Here is a 17,237-nt window from a genome sequence, read left to right as displayed (position 1 = left end):
ATACATTTAAAATGATCAATTTATTAAATCATATGGTGCTTACATACTCATGTAAAACCCTCCAAAACACACACATTAATGAAGATGACAGGCACAATTTATAAAAGAATGATTTTTTTTAAAGGCAAATAGTCACAACATAAAAGAATACAGCATAAACCTAGTGTTATTTTTTTTTATGCATTACCGATCTTAAACAAAGACATATGTAAAACAAAACAAAAGTAGTTTATTCATCAACGCCTCCGTTGGTGTCGTTCTCCTCCGGTCCAGTCGCGTAAGACCTTTCACAATCAACGTTAACAACCTCATCCCAAGCTTTACGGCAGGTCCGCACTATCCAGGCATGTTCCGAGTCATCTGTTGGGAAGATTTCAATTTGAATTACCGTGATGATAATATATATATATATATATATATATATATATATATATATATATATATATATATATATATATATATATATATATATATATATATACATATATCATGTTTGACCCATGATTAAATGAGAATAACAATACAAACCTCAGATTGAGGTGTAAAGGTAAAGCGTTTAATTGAAAAACTCCAGTAGCCTGCATAATTACACCACAGGTCATTTTGTGCTCTGCGACAGTGAAGTGCCATTCAAGTCTCGGGTAAATGTGTCAAATCAAGATAAGCCTGACAATTACTAGAAAATAACTTCTCAGAGCCACTTCAGACACCAATAAATAATAACCCCCAAAAAGTGGACGCCAATTTTTTTTAAACCGAAACGACTGCCAGAGGAGCTGATAATAAACCAGTTTTTCATTGTTAAAACTGGAATGAGTAGCTAATTGCGGGGGAAGTGAGCTTTTTTCTCCGGAGCGCTCGCAGCTGCACGCACTTGAGCCGCGCGCGGGCCTCACCCCCAGGTTGCACTGCGCGCGGGGCTCCATTGTGCGGGGGAGCAGGTCTGCAGCTCTCGGACTGATTGTGTGTAATTGCCAGGCGTCAACACCAACAGCCACTTCAAGTATAAAACACCCCGCTCCTCTCTTTCTCCGAGCCTGTCTCTCCTTTCTACCTGTTCTGATCGGGAGGTCACGTGAACGCACCGGACACGCCGACAGCTGCCGCGCGAGCAGTCCCTGAACGCGTCTGTTAGCGGATAAGGTAATTATTGCGGCCTACACACACACCGTGACGTTTCGACTGACCTCAATTAGCCACAAACCACAACCTACCCTAATGAGAATTAGATTGGGACATTTTCATATTTGCTGTAATTCTGCCCTCTTGAGTATAACAGCGTTTATCTCAGGATTTATGTCACGTGTAATTGGTACCTTGGGTTATTTGAGGGCACAGGTGGCTGGTATTTTTAGGTAATTTCCTGCAATTGGAGGACAGCAGGGCAGTTTTGTGATTTACCAGTGCTTTCAAGTCAATACATTTCATTTATAGACCAATCTAATGACTATTCTCATCCTTTCTGTGACAGGGATATTGCAGTTTGACTGATAAAAACAGAACAAATAACTAAATATCAAGTAATATTTCTCTCAAGTTATGAAACCTGAGGAATTCAGAACTTCAATCTTCAATGGAGTGCAGCGTGCTACACACTTGTTTTGGAAACCTTTTTTTTTTTTTGGTTCATATCCATCTCAAATGTAGCAACCTGCATGGACGACCTTCTTGCAACATACACAGGAGAGAGTGTGGAAACGATAATGGCACCTTGTTAACGTCTGTTTATCTTAATCCTTAAAATACACTCAGAGGGAAAAGTGTTTCCTTCCAGCCTAATGGCTGCAAATTAACACATGCACACACGCATACAGACCCACTTAAAGAAGAAATCGGCGTAGTGATTTGCATAAGACATGGCTGCATTCTGCTGGATGTAGTATTAGTATCCTAAGGAGCGTTATCACATCCAACTCTGAACCTGGTTCACCGACAGTGACACAGAGTCATATGTGCTATAATCACATTATGTGGTTCCAAGTTCAGACAACACAGTTAAATCCAACATGTATGAATGTGATAGCTCAAGTAAACATTGAAACATATCTGTCTTAAATTCAGTGCGAGCGGACTACTCATGGCTTTTTCTTTTGTCTTGATGACATCACAGAAAACGGCGGCGCTTTTCCAGTTTCTCGCTTTGAAAGCGAGATACTGATCTTCCAGAATATTAATCCATCTGTCACAGCTCACAGGATTAACATGTGAATCCTGTTTCATGGTGATTTTTTTGGGGGGGGGGTTTCTACGATGAAAAAGGAGAGTTTCAGGAAAGGCAGTGTGAGGATATGTTCCATTCCCGGGGGCCTCGGCTGATTTTTATCTCCTGTGAAACACCTCCACTGGACGGGGACAAAGGGAGGGGCCGTGGTTTGGTCACCAGAGGTGTTTTCCTTGGCAGTGGAATGTTTTCTGAGTGGAACTCTTTCTGCGCGGGGTTTCAAAGGGAAGCGGTTATTCCAGAAACAGGAAAGTGCTACAAACAATATGGCAACACATGGCCCCTGCTGGAGCTGCTGCTGCCGCCTCCTGCACCGCTGCAACCGCAGACTGTTGCCAAGAGAGAACACACACACGGTTAACTGTGTGTGTGTGTGTTTGTTTGTAATAACAGAACACGCTCAATCAGTACGCGGTGGAGTTTTGATTGTGCAGATGTGGCCTGTGTATCTTTCCTCTCAGTCTGTTTTAATCACAGTTTTATGCATCTATGTTTTATATTATACCTTCAAACTTGAGCAACAATCTTCATCAGCAATGACAAATTAAGTACAATTATGTGTCGAGAAGTTTGGGGGGTAAAGCGGATAAAAATAGCCTTTAAGAGTTGTTTGTTGATGATGTGATTTGTGTTTCAGGTTTAACAGTAATCGTTTCATTGTGTTGAAATCTGTTGGCTTTCTTTAAGCTGCGCTGGTTAACTGTGACACGTTGAGGTGATAGTGAGTGGAAGCACATGTTTATTGTAATGATCTGAAAAGTTTCTGAAAAACTTGATCAGATCATAATACAAATGTCGTTCCTCGAACTTCAATAGTTGCCTAACAGCATTTTGTAATGTATGGAAGAATTGATTTGCTTGCTAGTTCATCCTCTATGCCACTAATATGCTGCTTAACAAGTACTGTGCAGTGCACTGAAATGTTGTCTTGTGCCTCCCTTGAGATTTCTTGGTTTACACCCCGCCAGTGAGAGATGAGCGGAGGAGATGAAAAGCTGCAGTGTAATAAGAAATGATGAATTGCTGTGGTCGAACAGTGGAGGTTGGCCGCTCATGAAGACGGTTGAGAAGAACGTCAGCCAGAAACAAAGTCTGTGATCCCTGAATGTTCATCTTTCACCACCTGCATTCACTCATCACAGACACACACACACACACTTGCATACCACAGTCACACACACTCAGACATTCCTTTCTTTCGGTCTTCTGTGTATTGCAGAAGGTGTCTTTGTATCCAAATGACCTGTCTGACTCCTCTTCTGACAACTTTCTTAGAGATGTTCTAAAAGTCCATCATTTAAACCAGGCAAAGGCTGTAAACCCAGATGCAACTTGGAATTGTAGATATGAAATAAAGTGTGATTCTGCAAGTGAATGGCATATCTTTCCTTAGAAAACAAATTCAACTCACTATAAGACACATTTCCCCAAACAAAGAGATAGGAAGCACTGTCTGTGTCCGCCCAGTGGGAACGTGTAACTGACGAAGGGCACTTGTCATCAGCTATTGGTTACAAAGACGGCACAATTTTCTGGTAGAGTAATTTTAGCCAACGCCCGGTGACGACTCTAATCTGTGTAAATGCTTCCTGGTCGTTGGCCAAAAACAACGAGTAAAGTGAACTACATGGGATTTTAAAGTGTGGAACAGGCCAGAAAGAGGGTTAACCATCTCCTATTTGTTTGTATTGTTTGCATTACATTCATTTAATACTTCAACGTGTGGAAGAAACCAGCAACCCTACAACGAACGGGCCTTTTGAAGTAATTCATCAAGGTAATGTAGAAACAGGATCAGTACAGCTTGGATGTGTTTCTCCTGGACATCATCTGTGATGGGAGGAACCTATTTAATAATCACTTACTCCCTCCACCCTGCATTTCCTCCATCATGCCACATTTCAGGTCGAGAATTCACGGCACATCCGAGCTGTCGGCAAGGCAGCTCCTTGTTGACAAGAAATCGGTTCGACTCCAAATATAATCAATAACCTCTGGGGGAATATTAGCAAGAAATCCTATTGTTTTCCTACCTGGCTTCATGCCAAGGAGGGCTGTTTGTCCAAGAGAGCAACGGTAACTAAGGAGGTCAGGACTTCGCAATAGGTCCGTTTTGGCCCCTGACTAAAGTTTAGTCTGATATATCCGAGCAACGACGTTAGCAACAGACGGGTAAAACTTGAATCCTCTGCAGTTTGAACCGGTTCCATACGCATCCTTTTTGTAACTTCTACATATGAGGCCTCCTTGTCTTACATCCACCAGTTGTCACGGCCACGTGGGGAGCTCCTTCCTCTTTCCTTGCTGCAGCAGATGTCCCCTCTGACAGGGTGAGTCTTCCCCGTGTCCCATCATCCCTGCAGTCCTCATCCTGGGCGGAAGCCATGAGGCAATAAATTCGGTCTTCACACCCACTTTGACAAATGTGCCTTCACCTCCCAGGGTGGAAAAAAATAAATCCTTACAGGATACAGGAGCATTCTTCTCAAGAAAAGAGAGAGAACACGCATGTATGTATGTATGTATATGTTGTGTATGTGGCATAAACCACATATACACAACACATCCCCAGACACACTTACACACAAACAGGCACCGATTAAAGAGTTCCTGTTGGACTCCATATTCATTTAAAAACAGAGAGTCAAAGTACTGCTGGAGAGCATTCAGCTCTGCTCCTTTTTCTTCCCAACATTCTCTTGTTTTCTCTTTCTCTCTGTCACTGATCAATACCAGAGCTGTCTTGAAGATGAACAACCCGCATAATGGCAAAAATCCCCAAACATATTTTTTTGTCTTCTTACACATGCACATCTGGCGAGGATGTCAATCTCCTGCTCTCTCTCCACATATGTTAATGAGATATGTGTGCTTGTAAAACTGTGTTGCAAGTAGCTCATCTGAATAAAACTGGTCTTCCCAAAAATATATTTTTCCCTCTAGGGAGCCTGTGAGTAATACAGCCAGGAAAAAAACTGTAAGAATCCTCCGATGGGGAGCCAGACATCGACGTCACATTGTGACTTTAGAAATGACAAAACCCCAAACTGTTGCCTGATTTGAATGCTTCCTGCATTATCAAAAGCAAAGGGTCCTGCACGTTTGTACAACACCCCCATGCATGTTTCTGTGATCAAAGCTGATTGGGCGATGTCAGTAAAAAAAACTGTAACATCAAAAACCTTCGACACAATAAAACCGTAGTGAGCCAAAAGATGTGTTTTTAGAATCTCATTCATTACCCACTGCATGATTCACAACATTATCCATTGGTGTACAATTATAGGAGACATGAGGAGCAGAGGATGTCAGAATTTGGGAATTCCTATCTGGACACCGGACAGATCACATTCACTTCAAATCAGGAGCTCCAAAACTGGGCACCCATTCAGTGGAAAAATGTGTCTTGAATTTTCCACTTTTGACAAATAACAAAAGGGGGGAGAAAAAAAAAGTTGCAATAGCCGAAGGAAGCGTGCTTATCAGATGACTTGTAGCAATAATCTTCCATCAGAGGATCCAGGGATAATCCATTTAACATCACTCCATAGGTTCATCGCTATCAAATCTTTCCCATATGTTGATATGCTCTCAGAGAAGCAGTTTTTTTTTTTTTTTAAAAGGAATGGGCAAAGACAAAGGATCCTGCCTGAAACAAATTCAATACACAAGCTGTTGCATGTTTCAACGTATTTTCAATAAAGCCTTCTCTGTGTCCTGTTCTTAGAAAGGTAGAGTTGTTGAAAAGTATAATTTTAAACACAGCTACTATCTCGTTTGACAAGGCAGCAACAATAGATGCCTCAGTAACTTGGCTGGTTGTATGGCTTTTAACTATTGAATGATTTCAATAGTTAACTCCAATACACTAAATTGTCCACTCCATCCTAGAGCTATGTGCCTGGTCAACTATACTTGCCACTTAAAGAGATCATCTCTGGCAAAGCCCTTAAGCAAACCATTAGCTTGACTATAGGTGCATATCGTACGACAGCTCTAAAACAGGCTCGAGAAATACACCGCTGTTGATCAGTGGCACTTCTTTATTATGTTACTATACAAACACATTTAATTTACAGCAATCTATCATTGCCAATGGGCTTTATTGGACATAAAACTGTGTAAATTTTGTTTTGTTCTTGACTTTCATCTTTCTTGTTTTCTTTGGCACAAAAGGCTAAGATGCCAGAGATATTACTCAACGCTCAGATGGAGCCAATTTGGCTGCAAATTAGTGGGAGAAATAATGTACGTAAACTAGGGCGAAGTAAGCTGTGAGAAATGAAGGTGCACATTTGATTATTTGATGTTGTCAAATTCGTGAGTTTCATATCTGGATCGGGGTACTTCGGTTCACCTCACAGTAAGTACAAAGTTCACAAAATATGTCCAGGTTGGAAGGGATTCACTGACTATTTAGTGGCAAAGGATTGCTATTATGAATCAAAGGGAGGGGTTGTATGTCAGAAGAGACATATTCTGTAAGCCATCCATCTTTGGTGTCACAGGGCTACAACAGTGAAAATATTTACGGTCTTACCTGCATTCCTGAGGAATTCGCCAGTGTCGTAAGAGACGACTCTGGTATTGGGGTCGTAGAAACCATCCAAACAATCGTAGCATCCTTCAGGAATGACGCGTGGCGGATGCTGATCAGTTAGCTGAGATTCTCCTGTATGAACAAAACAGTTTTGTAATAAACAGCGATCTTACAGTGATTTACAAATACTACCAAAAGTCCTTATTATGATGACGTATTTAAATATCAGCCCTTTCTGATGGCTTCCAGCTAATGTTTCCCCCAAGTCAAAGTGTCTTGTGATTAACTCGTACATGTACACTTCTATAATCATGAACATGGACTGAAATAAAAAAGCTGTCCAGGTTTAACTCAAAAAAGATGCCAGGCCAGGTATCATGCTGTTTGAGACACACGTTCAGAACAGCAATACAGAATATTGTAAGCAAAAGAATTGTAACCTGCAGGTCTGAGTCCGTTGCACCGCTCACTGTAGAAGCGCCTGTCGTATCCATCACAGTAGTCCCAGGCCTCCTCCTGGTACTTCAGACCATCAGCAAATGTATATAACCCCTTCCGAGGAAGCACAATCATCCTCATTCTTCAATCATACATTTCACTGGGTCAGATCACCCAAATTACAAAGAAAATGTCCTTTGCCTCTAAAGCGTTGTGATGCAATGGAAATAGCTTCAATTCTGTATGCCATAATTTCATGATATTTACATCTTCCACCAACAGCTTTATACATCGGAGGAAGACAACAGCAGAAATGATCTTACTCAAGACAATCCACAGACCTCACTTGTTGACAGTTTTCTTTGAGGCCGTGTATTTGGCAGAAAGTAGCTCCTGTGAAAACTGTTGTGGCGAAAGCACATGAAAGATTGCATCGGAGCTGAAGTGAAGTGAAAGTTATAAAAAAAAAGGAGGGAAACCTAATAACTACGACAATAATGTTGAGTGATTGCTAAAAGGGACCAGATGTAATATCAACTATAACCAATGTGAAACACACAGTCAAGCATGTGGATGAATATATTGTGACATGCACAAACACACACACGCACACACACCTGTGTAGCTCTGCCGTTTTCCCAGGTGCCCTCATATGTACTTCCATTTGGAAAGTGTAGCACTCCTTTGCCATGAAACATCCCATTTTTCATCTCTCCCTTATACTTGGTCTCTGTGGGAAACGTGTACACTCCTTTCCCATCCATCCTGAGGTAAAAAAATAAGAGGTGGTCAAGCAGTGTTTTGATCGTTAAATGAAAGGTAAACTGAATCCACCACGTTTCATTCATTTAGTCATCCTGCTGTCTTTAGGCTCATGAAAAACAGATTTACCTGCCATTTTTTGTGTCTCCTTCATAACTGCTTCCGATGAGCTCCATTACTGCGTTGACCTGAAAGCACACTGACGTCTAAAAATAAACCAACAAGCACGATACACTTTGTTTTATCAACTGTGTCTCCTCACCATGGCAACGTGACAACAGAGCACCAGCGTGAAGAAAAAAATCATAGTTTTTCACAGTTTATTATTTAATCTTTCACGTTTTGAAACAATAAGAAACAACACAAATAAATGTTTTAAAACTTTCATAGCTCTTTATTCGTAGACGTGCGCGCGCATGCACAAGCGGTTCCGGTAGTGGCCGCGCTCTCCATTGCGTCATCAGAACGCGCCTCCTAGCTGACAGCCCGCTGTAAACCAAACTGACCTTCCTCACGGCCTCGTCGCTCGTCCTGGAGTCTGACGAGGACCTTGAATGTTTTGCATTTGATCTTCTGCGTTTGTTTTACTGTACAGGCACGCAGCCATGTCCGCGCCAGTGGAAATTCCCTCCCTACTGGAGCTGAAGGTGGACGAGGTGAGCAGCGGGGGTTTTGTTTAAGCTTGACTGGAAAGCATAGCTAGCAGAACATGCTAGCTAACCAGCCGCTCGCTAACGCGACCTGTGGTATGGTTCATAACATGCTCAGTCCTTCATAACTTTTGCCACCGGTGTTTCCTGCCTCTGCAATGATGAACGTTAGTTAGATAATCAATATGTATAATGAATCCTCCCGAATTTATTTCTTAAATCAGCTTAAGCTCGTGAATGTATCTACCTTGACAACATTAACAGCGTTGACGTTTATATTAGCTCTCTTTAATGCCCACTTTACTTCATTTATTTTTTGGTGACAATAACCTCACGATGTCTGCCCCTTAACCAGTCTTGTTGGTTTATGTCGGCAGCAGTGTTATTTGACACATTGATTTTGTCCTTGGAAGTCAGGTGTTAGCTGGCAGCACCTTGTTGTGTCTTTTCCGACACTAACATGGCGACGTCAATGCAATAATAAACTTAAGTCGTGCAGATACACGTTTCTTTTAAATGCAATATATTTAGAATTGAACTGTAATATTGACTTCATGCTATTGTATATTTAAAGCGATGTTGTATTGCCAAGGACATATTACATTATTTTCCTTTTATCTTATGAAGATAGTAAGTTAGCTTTAATTAAATATACTTAACTGTATTTACACATTATGCTTATTGATTATAGTGTATCAGACTAGACTTTGCATAACTTACAGTATACATATTTGAAACATGTCCATCATATTTGTCCTAAAATTACCATTAGAGGTCAACACAATCTGGCACCTGGCAAAACTCCTGTAGTTATCAGATAATGTAAAGAGATGATGGACAGAATAATACACGGTTGTCCTTAAATAGCTCAGACCTCATAGCTGCAACAGTCTGTTTCATTTTTTGGGTTCAAAATCAATGAATAAAACAAATCAGGCTTCATGCATTTTTTTTTAAGTTGCACTTTTCACTATTCTAGCTAGCCTAATAGTTTAGCTGCTCCCTGTCAGGCTACACATGTACTGAATGTACCTCTGAACTGGATGACTACTAAATTGATCCCCAATATTCAGATCAAACACATTCTTCCTTTTTAATGCAACACATTTCAGGATACACAACACTATTCTTGTCTCTCAGAAAAAATGTCTTAAAATTACATTAGTGTATCTGTTTTGTAATTATGATCTGTTTCGGTCCAGATCAATGTGTCCTCTGCAGTGCTAAAGGCTGCTGCCCACCATTATGGCTTTGAGTGTGACAAACCCAACAAGGAGTTCATGCTCTGCCGCTGGGAGGAGAAGGACCCCAGAAAGTGTCTAGAAGAAGGGAGAAAAGTCAACGAGTGTGCACTCAACTTCTTCAGGTAACTCTCACCCAGGCTTTCAAATATTTTTGCCGCCAAATACCCCTGGTATATAGAGACACAATATCCGAAACAGTCTTTTAAGAAGGTTTAGACATGCTATTTTCTTCTTCTAAAGATTCAGTGCAAAAGAGTAATCCGAAATGTAGAAAACAGGACATATACAGTACATTTACATATACTGAACTTTGGAGCCAGCGAGAGGGTGCGGAATGTGAGAGTCCATTGAAAACTTTAGTCAAAAGAGGTTTATGGCAAAAGTTTTTGAATTTTCTTTTCCTTCTGTGATGGACATATGGGTAGAACATGAGCCTTGAGGTTGCAAATACTGCTGTTGGACAGCTGTTCTCCTGGGGGGATACAGTTGTTAAGTTTACACAGTTTCCTATCCTGCAACTTGTCCTGGTAATAAGCTTTTCATCCCATTGGCAATTGGCGGAAGTGGGATGCAGATGCAAATGCTACTCTTCTCTTGCCAAGTATAATAGCTTGCTATTTAACACTATTTAAGGGTTGGAAAAAAAGCGTTGGGGAAAATTAGGTTCCGGTGAGTGCACCATCTGGGATGAGGTGAGCAACCACATTTTTTTCAGAAAAAGATAAGGGAAGTGTAAGATAACTTGGTCACTCTGGTACAGATGTTTATAGCACAGCTGTCTTTGGCTTGTTCAGTGTTTTTACTACATGCTCTAAACCTTAAGTGGTGAATATTTGTGGAAAAATTTGAAGTCTTCAGATTTTCTTGTTTTTAAGAAATTCCAGGTGAAATGGTGTCATGAATGTGTATCTTAATGGAAGGAAAGAGGAGTGATTATTAAACAGAATTTATGAGTGTGAATACAAGAAGCATACTCCTCAATACCCTGAAAGGAATTGGAAGACAAATTTAGAAAAAAAACCTTTTCAAACATGAATAAAACCCTGCATAGTGGTCAAGTCTATAATTAGGTAGAACCAAACACAATGATAGTAGAAAAGACATCTCCATGCTCTTTTTATGGTGAGTTTATGCCTCATGACAAAACAGAACTAAGAAAGGAGAAAAATGTGCACACCTATTTGGTAAAACAATAATTTTCCTGGGATGTTGCCAGTGTTTCAAGAGTTATCTTCCGTTGAGTAAGTTACTGTGTTACAGTACTTATCTTAAAGCTTTTGCATAATTTTATCTTATCCAGTCAGTATTTATTCCTGCAAAGCCTTTTCAGTTATTATCTTCATTTTATTATATTTTAAGTTTGGTAAAAAATCAAATTCTTTCCTACATTTTTTTGTTATTGAATGAAAGTGCGTCTCTAAATAAATTCTTATAATCTTGACATGGAAAAACAAACAAAGAAGTAGCAACGACGCCTTAATGTAATTTCTCTGTGCTATATTTTTAAACAAGGATCTGAAGAAGAAAGGGGTTGTTAATTTTAAAACATGAACAAGTTAAGTACAGAGTTTATTGTGTCTATAAAACTGCCCTTGGGGGCTATTAGGGGAAGTGGTCTGGGGTTCCTCACTCTGAACTTCTGGGTCTGTGTTTACTGAACGTTTTGGACTGAGCTTTGGTTATATCCTGATCTCATGCCCATGTAGCAACTAAGATGCTTTTGTGCATGTGTGTGCTTCTGTGTGTGTGTGTGTGTGTGTGTGTGTGTATGTGTGTGTGTGCTTCTGTGTGTGCCTGTCTGTCTAAAACAGATTGTGTTTCTGGTTCTCAAAAACACATGCCCTCTAATTTATAGCTGAAACAAACAACCGACACTCTGACCCCAAAGATAAACTGAGAGTTACTGTGAAAGAGCAATACCTATAATTATTATAATGAGGAAAGATTTGAAAAGCTGTAATTGCACCCAGGACCTGGTTTGATTCTTAGGTGCTTCTGGCAACTGCCAGCAGCAGGAACTTCATTCACATGATTAGTTCAGAAAGTTCTTGTTATGGAGACCTCGGATATCTTTTGTTGTAAACCACAATTTATTGGAAGTTCTTGGCATGGGCGCAGTGTGAATTTTCAATCTCAGCAATTCAGTAATCTTTTCAACCCTTATATCATTTTGATATACCAGTTTTCCTTCTCCTCACAATATATTTTTAAACATATCAATGGGAAGAGTTCCAGCTCCTGTACAGCAACAGAGTTTTCTGGACTATTATAATTTTCCCCGTGCACATTTTATTCTAATTGAAATCTCTGTTTCATCCTTCCATATAGACAAATCAAGGGAAACTGTGCCGAGTCCTTCACGGAGTACTGGACCTGTCTGGATTATTCAAACTTGGCGGAACTGCGACGCTGCCGTCAGCAGCAGCAAGCCTTTGACACTTGCGCCCTTGATAAGCTGGGGTGGAAGAGACCCGAGCTGGGAGAACTGTCCAAGGTAAAAGTTATTGGGGATTGACTGCATTCACAATGTGAGCAGCTTGTCTGATGGGCTCTATTCTGGCTGATTATGGGCTGTGGAAGAGGCTCTGATTGCATCTGCGTCAGTGTCTCATTCAGCTACAGTTCTGAGCAGACAAATCACGCATTTCATGTTGCTTTGCTTTGTTTCATCAAATTGGCATTTTTAAGAGGCTTGCATAACATACTGACAAGCATTAATTGGGTAGCAGCAGTCAAAACAAGACCCAAAACTGATCTTGACAATAGACTTATAGATATCTAATTCTGTAGTCTTTGAAAAGACATATGGACAATCCTGGGAGGGTGTGAATGGATGTAATCAACTCTTTTTCTTTTTTTGCACTTGCCAGACAACAACACATGAGCAGGCAAAAAAGAACAAAAATCTGATTATCACTTGACCTGTCGATCACAAGGAAGCCACACCCACACCCTGCTTTGTGGTCTATTTTACTCTTAAATATACTATAATTTACTAACTGAACATTATGTTGTATACTGTTGTATAATCTTGTGTACTTTCTAAAGAACTGCTTATTTCCTAATTTGAATTGTGTGTTTTTATGCAAAAACACTCTTGATGACTATTAAAGTAAAATAATGTGGGACCGTTCACACTGACTTAAAGGAAGAACATGATGGATATGTCTTTTTTTCTTTCGTAGGTGACCAAAGTGGCGACCCAGCGCGCCCTCCCTGAGAACCCCTACCATTCTAGACCACGTCCTGAACCCAACCCAGTCATTGAGGGTAAACTGGAGCCTTCCAAACATGGCAGTAGGTTATTCTTCTGGAGCTGGTGAGGCAGCTCCAGGAAGTCAGTCACCTTCCCCAAGCCATGGGCTCTGTCCAAAAACATCTTGCATACAAGATCATTGATGCATCGTCAATACTTCCAAGGGTTTAAATCTCTGGTGCAGATGCCAGGAATATGGATGCTGGTTTTGGCACCTTTTTAAATGATTGAGGTCCACAAGTTTGATTTTGGACAGAGCTTATGTCCCAACAGTCTTTTTGTCAGCTGTACCTCCAGCGTCGTCAAACAGTTTGAAGAAGGAAGGAAAGATGGATAGTGTTAACAAAGTCCATGAATACAGCTTTCTTGCCCACTTCTGTAAATGTAATGAGTGAACATATGCAACATGCTGTTATTGTTGTCAAATAATAAAAAGATGATTATATTTCTGGATTTGAATGTCTTTATAGATCTATTAAAAACTCAGATGCCTGAAAACAGAATACAAAGATGTATGTGTGTCAGAAAGAGCAGCTATTTAGAGGTTATGTGTTGCCAGACACGGTTCCTTCAATAACGTGAAATTGTAGGCAACACCATCGTGTTTGCACATCTGTGCTTTGTCAGAGTGTGTATTGTCAGACTTATGAAGGGTGAGGTTGGAGGTCAGGGTTCAGGGTCATCACCTGCAGCCAGAGAGAGCAGCTCCGGCTTCCTAGTTTTCCTGCCAGCTCACTTCCTGCCTCCGACCTGGACTGGAAGAAGACTACAGGAATCATTGCAGAGGTCCACAGTAAAGTGTGTACTGGTGACCTTCATTTCGAGGCGATGAGAGGCCAATTCAAAGACATGCTGGCCTGTGGAACATAGTGGGCGGCACCAATGCACCCACGCACACACATACACTCATCCACGTTGAAGTATAAAATACTATGAAATACCATATTTTGTTTCAGCACATAAGCTGTTTAAAAACTACACTAGTAGTAGTAGGTGGGATTTGATTTGCTCGACTGGAGTCGTCAGGCAGGTTGAGTCTTTAGCCCATGGGCCATGTGGTTGATTTCTTTGGAGACCAGTAATATTGCCTGATTTGACAGCTTTCTCATACTCAGAAGCAGGGATGTAGCCCTCGGGTGTTTGCTTATGTTGTAAAAACATCTTTTTTCAGTGCACAAAAAGACCGACTTGACTTATGGCTCAGAGAGGTCGACGGCTATCTTCTGTCGGTCACTGTGATTTTAGACGGCATATGTACAAATACACTTTGAGCTTTTCTGGGTTTGCTTATTCTAGATGGAACTTTGATATGATTTCTGTTGAAAGTATTTTCTAAACTACACATCTGCAACATTTTTCCCACAAGTTTCTTTTCATCCTACAGACAACCTTTCAACACAGTCACCAGCGTACATGGCCAAAAACAACCCTATATTTTTAGTGTGTACAGTGTAGCTTTGTGTATGTATGCAGACGTGCGTGTGCACGTCTTCTTGTTTCTACAGGGCGGCACTGATCGTTGCAGAATTCCCCTCGCAAGGTGTGGTCTGGACCTGCGGCTTGCACAGGAAACCCCTGACAGACCCTCGTCTGACCTGGACAGTGGGACAAAGGGAGGAGGGATGCAAAGAGGAAAGGAGGCGTGGACTGAGGGAAACATGGAGGAGAGAGGGGACGAGGACAGATGAGGGAGCAAATGAGAACATATTGGAGAGGGAGGTAGATGAGGAAAGGGAATTGGAGCAAAACAAAAGAAGCACAAGGTAAAGGGAGGTAGAGACAGGGTGAGGAAAAAGTGAGATCCAAAAAGGGCAAGGTGGGTGATGACTTGAAAGCAGGCGGACAGACAGAGCGGGGTCTCAGAGGTTGTTCAGTGGCTGGCGGCGAGGCCCCGGGGCTCGTGGCAGGCCCGTCTCCATGCGACTTGCAGGAAGCGGAGGGTCATCGCTTGACACCGCACCGCCACAGGAAACGGGCTTTGGCACAGGAAAGAAATACAATACAGCGCTTTCACAAAGCTACAGCCCGCCTGGGAGCCCGGTGCGCTAAAATACTCAAACAACCCGGCTTGTTCATAATACATGACTGTCGATGTTCCCATTGTTCGGTGTCAGGTTGGACATAATAAATGCTCGATGCTTGAAGTGGTGATGAGCACCAGCGATGGCTGGTTTTCTCTTCTCGTCACTTCACCTGTGTTTAGCCTGAACTCATTTCTAAGGTCAATTTGTATGAACTGAAATTGTCATCAGTCACGTTATTTATTTCCCGAAGCAGATTTGTGATAAATGCATCTATTTAAATAAAAATGATAAATAGACCCAGTGACATTTACATCAAATTCCCACTTTCTGGAGTGCACTAGCAATGCGTTACCTTAGTATCAGAATAACGCTACAGTACACCTCTCTTCCACGGGACTTTGGCTGCATCCATGGCATCAAGAGCTCCGAACATGTGGGTGCACTTGATTTGACAAACTCTCAAATGAAGGTGAGTTTGATTTGTTTATGTTGGTGAATCTTCCTCGCCATTTGGCTCTGTGATCTTCAGACTGAACATGTTGTTGAGTGCTGCTTTCATGTCTCCTCTCGTCTGCCCATGCTGGACAGGGTGGCTTTGAACTGACATGCAGGTTGCTCTCTGTATGAAACAACACACACACGCACACAAGGCACAAGTACCACTACTGCATCCACGACCGGCACTCATGGAGATTAATAATCTGAGAGCTTCAAAAGGGTAAACACACTCACACATGCACATGTGCTCACTTACACAGCAGCTTTTAATCTTTGTGTTTTCTGAGAAGAGCCATGCAGGCGCATTTACATGAGACTGAACATCTTGGTAGTCAGACCATTGTCATTTTTTTTGTGAGGATGTGCAAATAATTTTGCTCTGCCACAGTCTGGTGTCCCTACAGGTGCTGAGCAATCTCAGTATTTGCCAAAGTTGAGCTGCTTCGATAATGATTACACAAAAAAGTAGCAAGACTTTTGAGGTAAAAACACTACAATCTCACACTTTAGGGGATTATTGATGCAATCTTAAAGGGTCAGTGGGAATTAGTTAGCGGCATTGATCAACCAGTGCGGCAGCAGATTACCACCGATTCAAACTATGAGGAGAACTACGTGAAAACGCCTGTACAAGAGAGCTATATAAATAGCTTATAGATATAAATACCTTTTACTAAGATAATGAAAACAAAGAAATACATTATCAGGTCATTATACAGAAGAAAATGTATTTGCCAATATATCCCCCTAAATTCTGGGCATTTAGATTTTTGTTTTAAACCTGCAAGAACTTTTTTTAAATAAATGTTGCCACTTGGGAAAAGTGGAAACAAGTTTTTTTTATGTCAGTATGGGGAACTTGTTTGCAAATTGTTGCCTATTTACATAACCAGCGCGTACGGGGCTTCATTTGGAGTCGTCTTTATGGACAACCAACAAATGTAAATCCAGTATTCACCTCTTTGGATGCTAAATGCTCAAATGTTTATGAACACAGCGCTTACTTTGTCCGCCATTTGGCATTGGACAGGAAGTGTGCAATCTCATCTTAAAACATTTTTCTCTGGCAACAGCTGCCTGCTGCGGCTACAAACAAGGTTGACAAGTGAGAGTGAACCAAAAGAGTAAAGCTGAAAGAGGCTATAAAGCTCATTGGACATGATTTAAGATATCTAGATTGTAGCTGATATAAATAACCACAATATGAATCAATCTTTATTTAGAATGGATTTTTTTCATTTATAATCCTGCTTCACACTAATATATCAATTAGTGCCTTGCTCAAATGATTAGAAAGTAAACACACGCACGCACACGCACGCACACACACACACTCACACACACACACACACACCTCTGGATGGTGACAGAGTGATGACCATGACTTGTGTTTTGCATTCCATCCAGACACGCTTCACAGCTGCTCTTTCATGCTGCCGTTTTGCCAAATGCCTCTCAATGCGGCTCTTAAGATCACAGTTAGTACATTTGAAGGTTTCACTCGAGGTGTGAGTTGGTCACCGACAAGTCGGAGCAGGAGAGCTCTCGCTTCGCAGCAAACTAATGAAGATCAGTCACACGTTGGCACACATTGACACGTGGGC

At 41.2% G+C, this 17,237-nt stretch overlaps 2 protein-coding genes across 2 annotated transcripts; one reads left to right on the top strand and one right to left on the bottom strand.

Annotated features, from left to right (window-relative positions):
• Positions 1 to 56: 56 nt before the first annotated feature.
• On the bottom strand, positions 57 to 8,222 carry morn5 (MORN repeat containing 5). The gene is made up of 5 exons (XM_068574531.1): positions 8,091 to 8,222; positions 7,817 to 7,964; positions 7,202 to 7,313; positions 6,762 to 6,893; positions 57 to 360 (listed from the first exon to the last, which is right to left on the bottom strand). Exons 1-5 carry the CDS (start codon positions 8,135 to 8,137, stop codon positions 230 to 232), a joined length of 570 nt encoding a protein of 189 aa, XP_068430632.1. The 5' UTR covers positions 8,138 to 8,222; the 3' UTR covers positions 57 to 229.
• Positions 8,223 to 8,431: 209 nt separating this feature from the next.
• On the top strand, positions 8,432 to 13,564 carry ndufa8 (NADH:ubiquinone oxidoreductase subunit A8). Its single transcript, XM_068574356.1, has 4 exons — positions 8,432 to 8,617; positions 9,814 to 9,977; positions 12,184 to 12,349; positions 13,041 to 13,564. The coding sequence occupies exons 1-4, from the start codon at positions 8,567 to 8,569 to the stop codon at positions 13,176 to 13,178; spliced, it is 519 nt and encodes a 172-aa protein (XP_068430457.1). The 5' UTR covers positions 8,432 to 8,566; the 3' UTR covers positions 13,179 to 13,564.
• Positions 13,565 to 17,237: the final 3,673 nt, after the last annotated feature.

This window comes from Clinocottus analis, unplaced genomic scaffold (genome assembly GCF_023055335.1).
Source record: "Clinocottus analis isolate CAN_PGR_092001 unplaced genomic scaffold, fCliAna1.0.p SCAF_13, whole genome shotgun sequence".
Classification (NCBI taxonomy): domain Eukaryota; kingdom Metazoa; phylum Chordata; class Actinopteri; order Perciformes; family Cottidae; genus Clinocottus; species Clinocottus analis.
The sequence above is the reverse complement of the archived record's forward strand: the minus strand, read 5'-3'. Positions and strand labels throughout refer to the sequence as shown.

Coding starts and splice junctions, on each gene's coding strand:
- ndufa8 (XM_068574356.1), top strand. CDS start 8,567: ATGTCCGCGCCAGTGGAAATTCCCTCCCTACTGGAGCTGAAGGTGGAC. Junction 8,618..9,813: donor TGGAGCTGAAGGTGGACGAG/GTGAGCAGCGGG, acceptor GTTTCGGTCCAG/ATCAATGTGTCCTCTGCAGT. Junction 12,350..13,040: donor AGCTGGGAGAACTGTCCAAG/GTAAAAGTTATT, acceptor TTTCTTTCGTAG/GTGACCAAAGTGGCGACCCA.
- morn5 (XM_068574531.1), bottom strand. CDS start 8,137: ATGGAGCTCATCGGAAGCAGTTATGAAGGAGACACAAAAAATGGCAG. Junction 7,965..8,090: donor GGAGACACAAAAAATGGCAG/GTAAATCTGTTT, acceptor TTTTTACCTCAG/GATGGATGGGAAAGGAGTGT. Junction 6,894..7,201: donor CAACGGACTCAGACCTGCAG/GTTACAATTCTT, acceptor TTGTTCATACAG/GAGAATCTCAGCTAACTGAT.